Source organism: Eriocheir sinensis, chromosome 68 (assembly GCF_024679095.1).
Source record: "Eriocheir sinensis breed Jianghai 21 chromosome 68, ASM2467909v1, whole genome shotgun sequence".
In the NCBI taxonomy this organism is placed as follows: domain Eukaryota; kingdom Metazoa; phylum Arthropoda; class Malacostraca; order Decapoda; family Varunidae; genus Eriocheir; species Eriocheir sinensis.
In genome coordinates, this window is record NC_066576.1 from 4,011,152 (window position 1) to 4,029,359 (window position 18,208).

The window sequence follows — 18,208 nt, forward strand, 5'->3', positions numbered from 1 at the left end:
CTCGCCCTCGGTCCTCTCTTCTTCTTATTCACACACTTTCAATAATAGTGTTACGAATGTGCTGTATGTGAATGATTGTATGTGTAATGTGAGGAAATTGTAGCATGATGCAATGTTAGCTCAGCATGGTGCAACTCTACTTGTTGGGACAAGAGAGACAGGAGGGGGCCCGGGGCCGCCGGGCCGCCGGGCAGGAAGTGCTGAGTCGAGCAGTGGGGGAGCAAGGGTGGCTGAGGAGTTGTAGGGGAGAAGACGCGTGTCTGGGCTTGAGAGAGGGTTGAGCTGCTCCGCTCGCGAGCTGTGTGCGTGTCTGCCGTGCCCCTGTACTGTGCCTGATTAACTAACTGTTCTGTGCCTTGAAAGTTGCTGTACTCTGTACTGTGTGAGGAACCTGTCATTAAACTAGAACTTAGTGTTGAACGTGTATCCTTTGTGCCCTGCCCCGTTCCTGCTCCCCTCGGTGTTCTGTGTGGGCCGCTGTGAGTGACTGGTGCCCGTGTGGTTGTTCTGGTGGGGATCACGCCGCCTGCCTGCCCGTGGATGGTTGTGGTAGGGGGTGGCGTAACATTTGGTGTCAAAGGAGTGGGATAAGTGAACAGTGAAGCGCGCCGAGTGTCATGGCGTCCCTCAGTGATCGCCGTGAGGGTGAGGAGACGGGCAAGGCCGAGGCTGACGTGGGTGAAGCCGGGCCAGATGGACTTGTTCGCTGCCATGTTGGCCAGTCTGAGGCAGGAATTGGATCAGAGAACAGAGGGCAGAACAGAGGGCAGACGAGAGGGCACGAGCAGGCTCAGAGGGCAGAAGAGGGCACGCGAGCAGGCTCAGAGGGCAGAAGAGAGGGCACGCGAGCAGGCTCAGAGGGCAGAAGAGAGGGCACGCGAGCAGGCTCAGAGGGCAGAAGAGAGGGCACGCGAGCAGGCTCAGAGGGCAGAAGAGAGGGCAGACGAGAGGGCACGCCATCTTGCCGAGGTCCTCCAGAGCTGTTTCTCGTCGCTGAAGGTGGAAACCCAGCAGTACACTGACCAGGGCTGCGACAGCGCGAGGAGTGAACGGCTGGAGGAGGTGCGGACCCAGGAAGGCGAGGTCCGAGGCCTGAGGGAGGAGGAGACGCAGCTGCGAGAGGTGGCACCGTCGCACGCGGAGGAAGAAGGCTCAGTTCTGGCAGGAAGCGCCGGGGCGGCGGTCCTGCAGGGGCCTATCTGGGGCCCCTGGCAAGGACTCCTGGAGCCTGGTAGCGTCGTGGCGGAACCAATAGCTGCCGCAGGAGGTTGGGGAGCCCCCGCCTCGTTGCCTACCTCACCCCCACCCTCTCCTCCATGCCAGCCGGCTCGCAGGTCACGTAGTCCGCTCTCTCTCCCATGGCAGCAGCGAGAGGTGGCAACGTGGTGCGGGGAGGAACAAGAAGCGTCACGTGTGCTGGCGACGGACGCCTGGGTGGCGGACTGGCGGGGCTCCGCGTGGGGCCCCTGGCAAGGGCCCCTGAAGCCTGGTGGCGGACTGGCGGAGCCGGTGGAGGCTGCAGGAGGCTGGGGAGCCGTCGGAGCCGCTCCCTTGGGTTCAGCTGGTGCTGGAGCCGGACCCATTTACCCTGCCTCGTTGCCTCTCTCACCGCCTCCCTCTCCGCCATGCCGGCCGGCTTGCAGCCCACGTGGTCTGCCTGCTCCTCTCTGCGGCCCCTCGGCCTCACCGTGCTCAGGGAGGCTTAAGCCAGCGGGGCACGGCGGGAAGTTGGTATGGGAGGCCCAGTTCAAGATGCCAGCTGCTGCCCAGGGCTGGGGCGAGGATGAGAAGGCGCTGCAGCGGACAACAGCGCTACGGGGCTCAGTGGACGGGCCCGGCCGCTTGGTGGGGAGCGCCGAGAGGACCTTGGGGCGGCCTGACATGCCGGCCGCTACACGACTCCAGGACGCGCCACAGAGGCTGTGTGGCGTCACGGAGCACTGCGTGCAGTCTGAGGGCCCAGTGGAGGCTCGTATCGGCGTAGGCAGCGCTGTGGAGCGCCGGCCGATGGACGTCGCCGATCGAGACGAGCCGTGCGTGCTGGGCCTCGACTACCTGCCGCAGGGCGAGGCCTGTGCCGACCTTGGACGGGAGCTGGAGAGGCTGCGCGGACAGGCGCCTTTGCTCCCGAAGGTCGGCTGTGCAGAGGTAGTCGCGGCGGAGCGACTGCACCTTGCCCCGGGGACGGAGGCTAGGGTCCTGTGTTGCCGGTCGGACGCGATGCCAGCGGAAGGCACGGTGGAGTCCACGGAGGGCCTGCAGCTGCCTGGTGGTGTAGCAGCCGGACAGAGTCTCGAAGGAGCGGGGGAGGAGTCAGTCACGGTGCTGGTGGCTAACTCCTCCGACGAGGCTCGGAAAGTACCCGCTGGTGCCAAGCTGGGCACCTGTGAGGAGGTGGAGCAACTAGAGGAAGCGTCGGGGAGCGCGGAGTCGGCCGCTGTGAGGCCGCTGCCCGACTTCCAGGAGGATTCAGCGCACCGGAGCGCCGCTCACCTGACGGAGGCGCAGACGAAGGTGCGCCACACCCTGGCCCAGTACGCGGACGTGTTTAGCAGGGGTGACTTGGATCTGGGCTGCACGGGGTTGGTGAAGCACAACATCAGCACGGGAAATGGTGCGCCCACCAGGAGCCCGCACCGACGCGTCGTGCCGGCCAGGCGGGAGGAACTGCAGCGCGCCGTCAACGAGCTGGCGGCGCAGGGGGTGATGGAGCGGACAGACAGTCCGTGGCCCTCAGCAGTCGTCCGGGATATGAAGAAGGACGGCACGCAGCGCTTCTGTGAGGACTGCCGGGCGCTAAGGGACAAGACTGGCGAGGACTCTCACCCCCCGCCGTGGACCGACGACGCGCTGACGAGGGCCTTGGAGTTCGGGGCCTTGACGATGACCAGCGGCCTAGCGGCGGCCGCCCCGCCCTGCCATGACCTCCGGGGCCGGATGGCGAAGGTGAAGATGAAGGCAGCGTCGATGAAGGTGAGCCCGGAGGGTCTCCGTGGCTCGTGCGGGGGCTGTGGCAAGAGGGGGCATAGTTGCAGTCGGTGCCTGGGGGAGCGAAGGACGCGTTCCCTTGACCGGCCGAGCCCCGATGCCCACCAGCCTCGCTGCAAGGACTGTGGCCAGTCTGGCCACCGCTCGAGCGCCTGCCCCAGGCCCAGGGACGCGGCGCGGGCGGAAAGCGCGGACGGGCTGGAGAAGGGAGCCGACTTCCAGCCGTCTCCCGCCCTCGGGCCCCGCCTTGAGTAAGCTGCCGCCGCCCGACCAGCGTGTTGCCAGTGGGAGGCTTAGCGGTTGTAGCCACGACGCGTGACAGTGGACACCGGGGGCTGAGGAGTGCTCGGCACGGCCTGACCCGGGGTAGTGTGTGCTGCTGGAGGGGCCAGTGGAGGCTCGTATCGGCGTAGGCAGCGCTGTGGAGCGCCGGCCGATGGACGTCGCCGATCGAGACGAGCCGTGCTTGCTGGGCCTCGACTACCTGACGCAGGCCAGTAAGGCTCGTGGTGGCCTCGGACGGGAGCTGGAGAGGGTGACCGGAATGGTGCCCTTTGCTTCCAGGAGGTTTTCGAGCATGGCTGCGTGGGGAGGTAGTCACAGCCGGGCGAGGGCAGCCTGCCCCGAGGGTGGAGGCCAGGAGCCGGTGTCGACTGTCCCGAGCGTCACGTGGAGTGGATGGCGTGGAAGAGCCCACTGAGGACTGGCGGCTGGTCGACGGCGTGGCTGACAGGCGGAGCCCCTTGGGGGCGCGAGAAGAGACTGTGGAGGACGTGGTGGAGGACAGACTGATTTATGTGCATTGCATGTATTTTTCTGTGTTCAATGTTCGGCCGGGAGCTTAGGCAACCGGCGGATTTGGCCACGGGGCGGCCTCCCGACGTGAGCTTGCCTACCGTCACCTCTGGCTTCGCAGCGGCACTGCAGGAAAGCCTGGCTGAGGTGCACCGACGCGTACGGGGCAAGCTCATGGTGGCAGGCCAGGCCATGAAGGAGACATACGACCGGCGCAAGAGGGACGTGAGCCCCAGCAGCAGCGAAGGGGACGTGTCTGAGATCGACCACGGGGCGAACGAGAACATGGGCGGTGCGGGCGAAGCGGCAGATGTCAGTGACGACCCCGAGCAAGTACTTGGGGCCGACGACGCGGCTCTGGGTGCCACCGCCTGCCTGCCGCCGCCCGCATCCCAGCGGCGCCCTCGGCGAGAGAGGCGTCGGCCGGGATGGTTAAGAGACTTTAGTGATGTCCCAGGGGACTGATTAGTTTGATTAATTTCATGTTTTGTTTGTTGAATGTTGGGGCAGCCGGGTCGACTGCCTTCTGAAGGGGGAGATAGTGTTACGAATGTGCTGTATGTGAATGATTGTATGTGTAATGTGAGGAAATTGTAGCATGATGCAATGTTAGCTCAGCATGGTGCAACTCTACTTGTTGGGACAAGAGAGACAGGAGGGGGCCCGGGGCCGCCGGGCCGCCGGGCAGGAAGTGCTGAGTCGAGCAGTGGGGGAGCAAGGGTGGCTGAGGAGTTGTAGGGGAGAAGACGCGTGTCTGGGCTTGAGAGAGGGTTGAGCTGCTCCGCTCGCGAGCTGTGTGCGTGTCTGCCGTGCCCCTGTACTGTGCCTGATTAACTAACTGTTCTGTGCCTTGAAAGTTGCTGTACTCTGTACTGTGTGAGGAACCTGTCATTAAACTAGAACTTAGTGTTGAACGTGTATCCTTTGTGCCCTGCCCCGTTCCTGCTCCCCTCGGTGTTCTGTGTGGGCCGCTGTGAGTGACTGGTGCCCGTGTGGTTGTTCTGGTGGGGATCACGCCGCCTGCCTGCCCGTGGATGGTTGTGGTAGGGGGTGGCGTAACAATAGGTTGTCGGTACTTTTAATTCTTCTTTTGACCTGCATAACGCTTATTCACACACTTTCAATAATAGGTTGTCGGTACTTTTAATTCTTCTTTTGACCTGTATAACGCTTATTCACACACACTTTCTTTTTCAATAATAGGTTGTCGGTACTTTTAATTCTTCTTTTGACCTGTATAACGCTTATTCACACACACTTTCTTTTTCAATAGTAGGTTGTCGGTACTTTTAATTCTTCTTTTGACCTGTATAACACTTATTCACACACAGTTTCTTTTTCAATAGTAGGTTGTCGGTACTTTTAATTCTTCTTTTGACCTGTATAACGCTTATTCACACACACTTTCTTTTTCAATAGTAGGTTGTCGGTACTTTTAATTCTTCTTTTGACGTGTATAACGCTTTGTATCGCTTCTTTGGTAATACATTCTATCCATTCACCAAGTTACTTCACAGTGCACACTTATACACTTCACCCTTCAGGCCATATTCGCCCAATCCACCTCATTACCCTCTGACTGGCTTTCGGCAAACATTAATCCTTTATTCAAGACAGGTGACCGGACTGACCCAGCCAATTATCGCCCCGTCTCATTAACATCGATTCCATGTAAAATTTTCGAACACACAATACACAAACACATAATGAATTAACTTCTGGATCTCTTCCCTTCTTCCTTGTTGTTTACCTGCGACAATAAACTATCAATCAATCAATCACACATATTTGTTGGCTGTTGGGGGGACGGGGGAGCCGAGTGTAATTGTTAGTGTAATTGTTAGTGTTGGTGTGTTGTGATGACAAGTGAGTATGTATTTGTTTTTTGAATGAGTCTATTGTACCGCAGTCTGTTGAGGGAGGCTGAGTATGAGTGCTTGTATGCGTCAGTGTTAGTATGATATGTTTGGTATTTATGGATGTGTGTGTTACGAGTACATTGATTGTTTGCCTTGTGTAGGTATGTTTGTGGGTCAATGTCAATGTGAGTGTTTGTGATCTTGTACATATGTGTAAGTCTGTGTGCTTGTCTGCGTATGTGAAGAGGTTCCATATGTTTATCTGTTGTTTGATCCGTGTTGTGATGCCAGGGGTTCCAGTGTAATTGTTTGTAATGAACCTGCCCGCCTTGGTGTTGATTTGATTGATTGATTGATAATTTATTGTTGCAGGTAAACAACAAGGGAGAAGGGAGGAACATGCCATCCCAACCCCCAGGCAGGACAGAGTGTGATTATACAACTATTAATACATGTGTAGGTAGCACCATGAAATTAAAAAGATACAATGGTAGGAAGGAAAGCACAACATCTAGCCTATCAATGTTTCTGTGTGTGTGTGTGTGTGTGTGTGTGTGTGTGTGCAAGGATCCCACACCGCGGAGCAGTATGCCAGTGTTGGTCTCACAAGTGTGTCATAAGCTATATGTGTTTAATGTCAAGTGTGCAGTTATGTAAATTCCTCTTCAGGAACCCCAGTGTTCTGTTGGCTGTGGCACTGATCGGTATGGTCTATGTGGGTATTGAATTTCAAGTTAGTTGAGAGATGGATACCAAGGTGCTTGTGTGTGTGAACTGATTCTAAATTTGAATTGTGGAGAGTGTAAGTGTGATGGAGGGGGTTGTGCGCTCTGGTGAATCTTAAAAGTTTGCATTTGTCTGGCCGGAAGGGCATCTGCCACCGCTCGAGGGCGTCCAAGTCGTTTTGTAGTAGTCTGCAGTCGTCTTGTTGTTTACCTGCAACAATAAACTATCAATCAATATCAATCTTAATGCTCTAAACAGTAAACTATCCTCGGCAGATAGTCTAATGGAAGAGTTAGGCGTTGACAGTGGAAGATGTGTTTTTCTGTGTTTTTCTTCTCTTTTCTTCCCCTGCTGGCTTTGCTTTTCTATGCCCTTTTACTTCTTCTTCTTCTTCTTCTTCTTTTGACTTCTTATAGGTCCTCCTCCTCTCGTTCCTCCCTTCTTCTTATTCACACACCTTCCTTTTCAGTGTTACGTAATTTTGTAACCTGAAATAGTCACTTATCTTCACTTATTCAGATATGTGTGCCCTTTTTTCCCAGCACTGCGCGAGGAACACTTCTGCCAGCCGTACCATCCTTCTCTCTGGTCCCTTTTTGTCCCCGTACAGCCCCAACACATAAGAACATAAGAACATATATATAAACATAAGAACATAAGAACATACACAAGAACATAAGGAAAAAAACATGTGTGCCCTTAATTTTTTCCCCAGCACTGCGCGAGGAACACTTCTGCCAGCCGTACCATCCTTCTCTCTGGTCCCTTTGTGTCCCCGTACAGCCCCAACACACAAGAACATACATAAGAACATATATATATAAACATAAGAACATAAGAACATACACAAGAACATAAGGAAAAAAAACATGTGTGCCCTTAATTTTTTCCCCAGCACTGCGCGAGGAACACTTCTGCCAGCTGTACCATCCTTCTCTCTGGTCCCTTTGTGTCCCCGTACAGCCCCAACACACAAGAACATACATAAGAACACAGGGAAAGTGGGATAGTGCAGACCGCCCCGTTGTCCTCCTCTATCAAGGGATTCAAAGGGAAAGGACGCCCAGCCCAGCCCAAGGCCCCAAGCCCGGCGGGAGCAGCCATAGTCACAGCACAAGTCGTGATCGCTATTTAACATCCTTGACGGGGGAAGGTCGCCGAAGAAGCCACTCACAGCATCCCACCTCCCTCAGGACACCTCCAGGACCTGCCAGCCATTGAGGAGCCCCGCGCCCTCACGCTGCCAGTGCCACCGAGCCCTTCAGCGTGTGCCACCCCTGACCTGACCTGGACGTGTGATGATGTGGCCGCCTTGACCTGCCCTGGTGAGTGTGAGGGAGGCACATCATTGACCTCTTAGTGACCATATCATCGTTTTGTCTTATTTTTCCTCCTTCCCTCTTGGCTCTTCCTTTCTTCCATAATTCACTGCCCCCGACCCCTGACCTGACCTGGACGTGTGATTGACCCCTTGTGATGATGTGGCCGCCTTGACCTGCCCTGGTGAGTGTGAGGGAGGCACATCATTGACCTCTTAGTGACCACATTATCGTTTTGTCTTATTTTTCCTCCTTTTCAGAACCTTTTCTTCCTTATTCAATTATTTTCCTCCTTCCCTCTTGCCTCTTCCTTCCTTCCATAATTCACTGCCCCCGACCCCTGACCTGACCTGGGGCCTTACAGGACGTGTGATTGACCCCTTGTGATGATGTGGCCGCCTTGACCTGTCCTGGTGAGCGAGGGAGGCACATGAATGGAGAAGAGTAAGATGACCAGAAGGGTGTATGTGAGTGAGATAGAGGGAGGGAATGCTAGAGGACGACCTCCAGTGAAATGGAGGGATAGGGTGCAAGAGTACGTCAGGGAAAGGGGAGAAAGATCTTTGAGAAACTTTGAGCAGGCAGGGAGGGAGTGTCTGGATAGAAAAAGTTGGAAGCTCTTCTGCCGTGGCCATCCCCTGGTGGGAGCTTCTAGGGGCAGGCGTTGATGAAATGATGAATGATGGTAATCGCTTTGAAAAAAATACCATAGAAACTGTTTACATATCTGATTCTGCATGTTTTCGTATATAATACATGATGATTATGTTGAGTTTATGGCTGAAAACTTGTTATATTCAATAGCGACATTTGAAATTTGGCTCGGGGCGCTGTTTTGGCCCGGCCGTAGTGAAGGGCTTAAGGAGGTTGAGGAGGGTGAAGTCCCCCTCCCCCCTCCCGTTAGGTAGGTTAAGTTAGGTTTGGTTAAATTTATTTGGCTCGCAGGTTGGGGCTGCGGAAATACGAAGTGTGGGACGGAACATGGTGGCAGCGTGTCTGGTCCAATTTGTGGGCCTGTGTTACGAGAAATACCTCCTTGCAAAAACAAGTCGCACTGCTGTCCACCACACATGCGTACGGGGGGAATACACAGCAGCCTTTCTGCCACTCAGAGACAACCTGCTGTGCCCGCACACTAATGGGGGGGGGGAACCACTCCAGCAGCCTTTCTGCCACTCAGAGACAACCTGCTGTGCCCGCACACTAATGGGGGGGGGGGGGAACCACTCCAGCAGCCTTTCTGCCACTCAGAGACAACCTGCTGTGCCCGCACACTAATGGGGGGGGGGGGGGGGGAACCACTCCAGCAACCTTTCTGCTACTCAGGCAACCTGCTGTGCCTGCACAGTGACTGGGATTTGCAGGGGATAAAAAACAAAAAAAGGTGACCTGTTACAAATCAATGTCATCATTTGGAAACATAAAAAAAATAATTAGAAAAACAATTGCTCCATTTCCTGAAGTGAAGTCCAGTATATATTCTGGAACTTTGTTGACACATCTTCCCTTACCTTTCAGAAGCTGTGCAGGGTGCCAGGGAAGCAGTGCTGCCGGGCCACAGCAGATGTCCTTGAGCTGCGTCCACGGAGGGGGAGTTGCAGAATAACTTGAGTAAGTTCAGTTCAGTTTAGTGCAGTGTGGAGGGAGTGTTAGGGTCTGTGCAAGTCTGAGAGGCAGTAGGAGCTGCAAGGCCACTTCTCAATGATCCTTAATCTGTGTCTGGACCTGCTGCTGTGTGCCTGTGTCATGTTGTCTTTAGTACGAAACAAACATGTTATCAAGCTCTATTTTGAAGGCAGGGTGATATTTTTATAAATTATTTGAAAAATATCGAAGATGAGTTAAATGCTCTGGCATGACCGTCTGTGCATAAGCAATCAAATGGCAGCCTTATTTTTTTTTCCCGGAAATTTAAATGTCCCACCGAGCCTGAGTTTAAATGCCTAATAAGTGGGCTTGGCGAGCCAGTCCTAGTGCGGGCGACAGGAATTGTTTTGTTACATTATTTTTGATAAATATGATAAAATAATGACATACCAGTGTATTTTTGTGCATCTGCCAACTTGTTTGTTAAGAAGGTCATGAAGCATTTTGAGTGTAAAGGATAAGAAGAACGGTGCACAAATGACGGAGGAGATCGACTTAAAAATTTTGGAAAAAACACACAAAAAAAATTGCATGATTCATTCTATTTTTGTGGTATGATGATCAGGGTATCATTCTTCATAATATACATTGAATCAAGACCCTAGGGCTATTTATAAAAACAGGCGGATCCTTCCCTTAAGGTCAGTTACTGCCTTGACCGTTGCTGTGGTGGAACCAATCAATGTTTTCAGTCTTTTCCCTCATGTTAAACTTTTCACTTAGAGGAATGCAAGTCACAGATGACGGGCAGGTGGACACACCCTGCCTGTACCATAGTGTGGTGACCATTGCCTTGTCAGTAAGCATCTTCTGCTTCACCTCCACAGAGCTCCTCACCAAGGCCCAGTATCCCTGCAGCAGAGTGAGAGGCATCAGGCTGTCCATCCTGACACACCACTGATACTCAACAGCCACACACTACTACACCATTCAGCCTGGCCTTGTTGACATCACCAATACAATGCCTACTACAACAAGAAAAACTGCAGCTACTCAGTCCACAACAACAGCCTCCTCTGCTGATAAATCCCCTCCTGCATCCTGTGGCTCCACCTCTATACGGAGCAAGGCAGCAGCACAGCCGGTGGTTCAGCCCTCAAAGAGCACAGCAGGCTCCCTCAAAGCTCCTACGTCCTGTGCCTCTACTACACAGAGCAAGGCAGCAGCACAGCTGGTGGTTCAGCCCTCAAAGAGCACAGCAGGCTCCCCCAAAGCTCCTCCTGCGCCCTGTGCCTCTACTACGCGGAGGAAGGCAGCAGCACAGCCTGTGGTTAGGCCCTCAGAGAGCACAGCAGGCTCCTCAAAAGTTTCTCCTGTGTCCTGTGCTGCTACGCGGAGCAAGGCACAGCCGGTGGTCCACCCCTTCAAGAAGTTTGGCAGGAACCCTCACATCAAGAAAATGAAAGCCACGTGCTACAACTGTGATGAGCAGGTGGCTGGGAGCCTGGCACTCACACACTTGTTCTTTGGCCCAATCAAGTGCACGGACTGCACGCTTGTCATTGCGTGGTGCTGTGACTTCCAAGAGTCATCTCAGTCTACGCAAAAATGTGCAAACGGTTCCACGCACAATTTTGCAGAGTGGAAGGATCAACCGTGGGAGTTCCTTCAGTACTTTGCTCACAGAGAGCTGTCCATCTCCAAGTTCTGCACAGCTCCACAGGGCTCCACGGAGTATAAAACTGAGCTGGCCAGTTCCATCACCTCCTACCTAGAGGCTCTCAGCCCCCTCAAGGACATCCCACCCTGGAGTACTGTCCTTAACTCTCCGCATATCCCGGCGGGGCTCAATGCGCTCAAGGCAGTCGCCCAGACACCAAGAATGGCATACTTAAACACTGCCATGAAGCTAAATTTTAGAGCACAGCGTCAGAAAAACAGCCTCATGGTGTGCCTTCCTGCTCAGGCCACCGGTGCACAGGTCAACGCAACACCAAGAGTTTTGGGGCAGGGAAACACAGGGCCCTCACAGCAGCCAAGGGGACCCCAGAACAGCACAGCATTTTTAGCCAAGGGCAGCAGCAGCACAGGGCCCAACCGTTCAGCACCCGAGAAGGGCCAGCAGCACCAGCAACCCTCCCCACAGAAAAGGCAGCTACAGAATGGCACTACAGCTTCAGGTCAGGGCAGCACAGAGCCCCCACTAAAGAAGCAGAAATTACAACCCCCACAGCAGACACACCCACAGAATGCTACAACAGCTTCAGCTCAGGGCGGCGCAGGGATCACCACCTCACTAACAAGGAAACAGAGCTTACAACCCACACAGCAGGCTAAGGAACCACAGCGCGCCACCACAGTTTCAGCTCAGGGCAGTGCACGGCTCACCGCCCCACCACTGATGAAGCAGCAGCAACAACCCTCCCCACAGAAGAGGCAACTGCAGAACAACACAACCACAGCGCCCACTCTTGCCCCTCCACCAAAGAAGATGTTACAGCCCTCACAGCAGACCCCACAGAGCACCACCAGAGAAGAGAAGCAGGACCAACCCCCACAGAAATCAAGGCAACTACAGAACACCGCACAGGCCACCACAGGGACCTCACACCTAAAGAAACAGGAGCAACAGAATGCCGCAAAATCAGTTTTGAGTCCGGGCAGCACCAAGTTTGTCAGAATCTTACTGGCCAAGAAGGAGCCCCTATCCCCACAGAGACCAAGGCCGCTACAGAACACCACCACAGCAGTTTCACTCAAGGACAGCAAAGAGGTCATCCGGTCATCGCCCAAGAAGCCACAGTTGCCAAAGTTACAGATCCTCAATACTCCACGGCAGTTACCGAACGCTCCTACAAGGTTGACTAATGGCAGCACCTTACCCCCCATAAAGCAGGAGCAACCCAGAAACCAAAGGCCTCTAGAGAAAACCAAACAGCCCACCACAGAGACCCCACCACTGAAGAAGCAAGACCAGCCCAGAAATCAAAGGCCACTAGAGAGAACCACAGAGACCCCACCACAGAAGAAGCAACAGCAGCTCCCACAGAAATCCCGGCAACTACAGAACACTACACAGCCCACCACAGGGACCCCGCCCCTGAAGAAACAACAGCAGCTTCAACAGAAATCTCGGCAGCCACAGAACTCCTCAGAGACCCCGCCCCTGAAAAAACAACAGCAGCTTCAACAGAAATCTCAGCAACCACAGCCCACCACAGAGATCCCGCCCTTGAAGAAACAACAGCAAACTCCACAGAAATCGCGGCAACCACAAAATACCAAAACCGTTTCAAGCCAGGGGAGCAAAAAGCTTGTCACCTCAGAAGGCAATAAGGACCGGCTACCCCCACAGAAGACAAAGCAACTGCAGAACTCCACAGCCGCGAAGAAGGTGTGTGTCGTGAAGCCGGTAGCCAGGAGAGCAGAGGAAGGCACGGCAAGAAACAAAGGGAACAGTGTCACAAAACCCAAGCCCGTTAAACAGAGGGCTAGTTGTCTCCCCATGGCCAAAAGGAAAGAAAGCGTTGACCTTGCGACACCTCCGAGCTGGTACTCCGACTTCATACCCAGCAAGGTGTTGGCGTCGGGGAACTACCTGGTGATCTTGCACCCAACGCAGACCTGCCCGGATGAGTGCCCGAAATGCTACTTCTCCTTCTATCCTGAAATGGCCGTCGTTAATCTCGCCACTTGCGTCACTGACTTAATGTGCCCTGAGTGCCACCTCATAGTGTACTTGGTGCCGAAAGCGTATTATGATTAAAGCGGAAGCCTGGTTTGAGGAGTCGGGTCTTTTTTTTTTATGGGAAAGGATGCGACTCCTTAAAAAGTAAGATAACTGTAGAGAGTGGCCAAAAGAGAGGTCAGTTCCGAGTGAGAGAAAACTTGGTGCAATACAGTTCAAAGTTCGGTGCACTGTCAGCATTGGCCTCTCGTCATATGTTAGTGATTTTGTGTGTTCAGCTTATCACCTAAGAGAATATGTACATAAGCCAAAGCCTAGATCTGCTCACCGCCTCCTTCTCACACACATTGCACTCACTGCCCAACATCATTTTGTCTGCCTTAATTAAGAGAACATGTACTTGCCAAAGCCTAGATCTCCTCACCGCCTCCTCACACACATCGCACTCACTGCCCAACATCATTTTGTCTGCCTTAATTAAGAGAACATGTACTTGCCAAGGCCTGGATCTCCTCATCTCCTCCTTGCACACTTCACAGTCACTGCCCAATGTCAGTTTGTCCGCCTTGAGGGACCCACACACGAGAGAGTTTGGGTCGTATTATAAGAACACATATTTGACAAGGCTTTCGTAGGAGTTGAGGGCATTTCCAGGGGCAGTTTTATGACCCTGGTAGTAGTCTGACCCTTCTTCTGTACCATTAACCTGAAGAAACACTCATTAGAACCCGACTGACCCCCTCTTTGACCTTTAGAAATGGCTGATGTGAGAAGCGAAAGTGTTATTATACCGATCTTAATGTTTTTCCACTAGCTTCCCGCAGCCACAATCCGTCTCCACTCGCCACCAGAGACGGTCCTTCCCGCCACACACCTGAGGTCACATTCTCAACATCACAGTACCCAAGCACACACACACACACACACACATTCCACCCAGCTTTCGTAGGCATTTTGTGCATTTCCAGGGGCAGTTTTATGACCCTGGTGGTAGTTTGACCCTTCCTCTGTACCATGAACCTAAAAAAACACTCATTAGAACCCGGGTAATCTTCTTGGTCTATTCATGATCCTTTGCAGCTTTCTCCCCTCTGGTCAGTAATACAAGACACCTTTTCACATCAGCTATTTCTAAAGGTCAAAGAATGGATGAATCAAGCTCTAATGAGTGTTTCTTTAGGTTCATGGTACAGAGGAAAGGTTAAACTACCACCAGGGTCATGAAACTACTCCTGGAAATGCCCTCAACTCATATGAAAGCCTTGTCAAATATGTGAACTTGGGCGGCGAAATGTTTTAACCCGGTAGCAGCGGGGATGATGTTTCTTAATGGTCCCTCTAAGCGAGAAAAATGAGAAAAATCATCACTCACACAAACCATTTCACAATATCAAAGCATTTCTGATCAGTTTATGTATCATCTATTTTGAGGGGTTTAAATCATGGCACAAATTTGGCCCGTCGCTGCTACACGGTAAAGCTACAAAGTTGGCCCATCGCTGCTACACGGTTAAAATACAATGCATTCTGGCAAAGATTTTATCATCAGCAAAGGATCTGACACTAAAGACGGCTCTGTAGCTCTCACTCATGTCTGTTATTTATTTTACACACGCACCATAAGTTTGATGAGTCTGTTTCCACCATGACATGCTTGGGGGTCTCGAGAGGTGCAGCGAGTGACCTGACAGCGCTGGGCAAGGTTTCATTTTTTTCCATTAACAATTTCACCGTCATATTTTCTCTCCGTGCTGTTTTCATGCATCATTGGCTTGGTAATTCAGCATTCTGCATTAGAAAAATACCCAAGAAGAGGAAATATACAGTGAACTTTGATGACGCAAAATAAACATTGTATAAAGAAAATAAAATAAATTGCTACGCTCTTCGCCTCGTGGCTCCAAAGTTCGTGAGTCTATTTTTTTTGTTGTGCACACCAGTCACAGCGGATGTTTGTGAGGTCCCCAGCGCTGCCAACAGAGTTTTTACAAAGAGAACGGAGGAAATCTGAAACGCATAGGAAACAGATTTTCCAAGTACAGTCATCCCTCAAATAGCACGGTTTCCAATAGCTCGGTTTTGGTTTTCTGTGGATTTTCTAAGATTTTTTAAGGATTTTTAAATATCCCAATAAGCAGGAAATTTAAAAATCCTGAAAGATCTTCTACGACAATCCGTATATAACAGAAACCGTACTATTTGAGGGACGACATTATATATTTATACTTTCATAACTTCATAGATTTGTTGCATCGGACTTTGAAATGATTCTGACAAACTTTATTTCATCGGAGGCTGAGTACGACAGTCTGGCACCGTTGAGTACAGCCCTTAGTGTGGTTGGCATCATGGTGTGACAGGGCTAGTCATAGAACCATTTCCTTATGTTCTTATGTTCTTATGTTCATAGTTCTGCCTGTCATGTTCTTCAGCATCGCTACTTCCCACATCGCCAATGAACATCGAAAAACATCATCTTCCTCCTCACACACTCGAGTTCTGCCGTAACACTTGTAACAGTACACATGTTTTGTTTTGTTTACTTTGTCAATAGACTGAAAATAGTAAATAAGAAGCTGTTGATGATTAAGCTTAACCTGGTAGCAGCGGGGATCATGTTTCTTAATGGTCCCCCCAAGCGAGAAAATTGAGAAAAAATCACCCCTCACACAAACCATTTCATAATATATATCAAAGCATTTGTGATCAGATTATGTATCATCTATTTTTGGGGGTTTGTATCATGGCACAAATTTGACCCGTCGCTGCTACACGGTAAAGCCATAAATTTGGCCCATCGCTGCTATACAGTAAAGCCATAAATTTGGCCCATCGCTGCTATACAGTAAAGCCATAAATTTGGCCCATCGCTGCTATACAGTAAAGCCATAAATTTGGCCCATCGCTGCTACACGGTAAAGCCATAAATTTGGCCCGTCGCTGCTACACGGTAAAGCCATAAATTTGGCCCATCGCTGCTACACGGTAAAGCCATAAATTTGGCCCGTCGCTGCTACACGGTAAAGCCACAAATTTGGCCCGTCGCTGCTGCACAGTAAAGCCATAAATTTGGCCCGTCGCTGCTATTAGGTTAAGACATTACTGTATCATTGCAATTTACATTTTATTGTAAGAAACTCAGGTTTTGGTTGAATGTATTTATATGGAGTAAGCTTCAGGCAGCAACAGTACAATATCAATAGAAATCCAGTTTTAATTACTGTACAAAGCTTTATGTGTTCCCATGCAGTAAACCCTCCACATATTGGACTGTTTGGGGCGACATCCTTTCTGAAATGGCCGAGAATCTCAATTACTTGAATATCAAAAAATTGTCTGTACCTAAGCAAGGCTGTTCCTGAGTTGGCCAGCAATTCTGAGTACAGTAATTCTTGTGTAAATGGAGGAAGTACTTCTGAGTAATTTTTGGGAGGTGCAGAAGAGAAGGTCCGGCTAGATGTAAATATATATCGCTCCGAGTAGTGTCCTGTGCAGTGGGGCGGCAGCTGAAACGTAAGCACAGGGCAGGCTCGGAAGGGGTCCAATCTGTTGAGGGTTAACTGTGGATTGAGTTCCTCGTGTATACCTGTTTTTACTTCTTGAAAGCAGTGATGTATTTTGAAGCCATACTGTAATTACTCTACCACGCAGGAAAGGAAACTGGTAGCTATTTTATGCATTTTCTCGTCTTCAGAAGAAGGTTGTAAATAACGAATCTCGTATTATATTTACCTAGTTACCTAGTCGTATTTACCTTGTTGTGACATACAGGAAAAGAGCTACGATCGCGCTGTCCCATCTCCATATCCACTCCTGTCGAACTTTTCCTCAAAATCATGAATATTGCACAAACCACCTCCTCCTTCAGTATTCCACAGCTCAATGCTTCTGTTAGGGAGGCTAAACTTTTTCACATCTCTCCTGCACGTGGTCGCCCTCAACTTCTTTCCATGTCCTCTCGTTTCTCTCTCGTTCCACACACACGGGTCCTCTCTGTCCAAATGCTCCACTCCGCTCGCCACCCTGTACACCGCCGTCAGATCTCCTCTCTCTCTTCTCTCCAGGGTTGTGAGCCCCATGCTATTGAATCTCCTCATAAGTCCAATCTCGAAGTTCTGGTACCATCTTAGTTGCCACTCTGCAGTCTGTCCAGTTTCCTTATGTTCTTCTTTTCGTGAGGAGACCAGACCACTACTGCGTACTCTAACCTTATCATTGTGACTATTATTTTCTTCATCATCTCCCCATCCAAGTAGTATACAAATGCCGTCCTTATGTTCCTCAGCAAATTCAGAGTTTGTCCCGTTATCCTGTTGATGTGTGATGGTGACAGGTTCTCTGAGACAGTCGCTCCCAATTCATTTTCCTCCACTTCTCTGTATGTTATCTCACTCCCCATCTTATAATCATATTCACATCTTCTGCCGGACTCCATTTTATTACAATTTTTTACTGTTGAAAGGTTGTGTGGGTGTGATCTGGATATGGTACAGAGGAGAAATATTACTCTTATCTAAATGGACAGAATAGTGATTGATGGATTGACATATGAACAGAGATGCAGTGCCGTGCCTCCCATAACCTTAAATCCTTTGACGGAAGCCCTTGACGTCCTGACCAGCCCTCCGATAAGGCTGTCAAGGGGCTGGACTTGTCAGTGGTAAGGTCCAGTGAATGTTAAAGTAACCCCGGTTCGAAGGGGTCAAACACAGTAGGAATAGACTCTCAGGAAAAGGAGTGGATTTTTTCTTATGTATGTGATGCTCATTGTATATACTGTGTACATGGATGCAAGTTTACTTGATAAAGAGTTGTAATATGAAGTGTGTGTCATTACTTCAAAGGGTGTGTGCCATGCAGTGTGAGGTTAGCGAGGGTGACCTTTGACCTGACCACCGCAACTCAGAAGGGATGATATAGATTGGCATAGGCAGCAGCGGTGACGAGTGAGCTGCAGAAGGTGGCAATTAACCCGGTAGCTGCGGGGGTCATGTTTGTTAGGTTAGGTCAGGCTAGGTTAGGTTAGGTTAGGTTAGGTCAGGCTAGGTTAGGTCAGGCTAGGTTAGGTTAGGTTAGGTTAGGTTAGGTCAGGTTAGGTCAGGTTAGGTTAGGTTAGGTCAGGCTAGGTTAGGTTAGGTTAGGTTAGGTTAGGTCAGGCTAGGTTAGGTTAGGTTAGCCCCTCTAAGCAAAATAAAGAGAAAGAGCAATCACTCACGCAAACCATTTCATAATATATATCAACGCAT

At 51.2% G+C, this 18,208-nt stretch overlaps 1 protein-coding gene across 4 annotated transcripts; it reads left to right on the top strand.

Annotated features, from left to right (window-relative positions):
* The first annotated feature begins 7,261 nt into the window (after positions 1-7,261).
* On the top strand, positions 7,262-17,785 carry LOC126988165 (serine/arginine repetitive matrix protein 1-like). Of its 4 annotated transcripts, none has more exons than XR_007741680.1 (4): positions 7,262-7,693; positions 9,206-9,298; positions 10,162-15,982; positions 16,053-17,785. XR_007741680.1 is itself a non-coding variant. In XM_050846029.1 (3 exons), the coding sequence occupies exon 3, from the start codon at positions 10,296-10,298 to the stop codon at positions 13,038-13,040; it is 2,745 nt and encodes a 914-aa protein (XP_050701986.1). In that variant the 5' UTR covers positions 7,262-7,693; positions 9,206-9,298; positions 10,162-10,295; the 3' UTR covers positions 13,041-17,785. The 4 variants fall into 4 exon arrangements, 2 of the variants coding, with proteins under 2 accessions (XP_050701986.1, XP_050701987.1); XR_007741681.1 differs by having other exon boundaries at positions 10,162-15,912; XM_050846029.1 differs by having other exon boundaries at positions 10,162-17,785.
* Positions 17,786-18,208: the final 423 nt, after the last annotated feature.

Bases quoted from the DNA above. Each gene is read 5' to 3' on its own strand.
- LOC126988165 (XM_050846029.1), top strand. From the start codon at position 10,296: ATGCCTACTACAACAAGAAAAACTGCAGCTACTCAGTCCACAACAACA.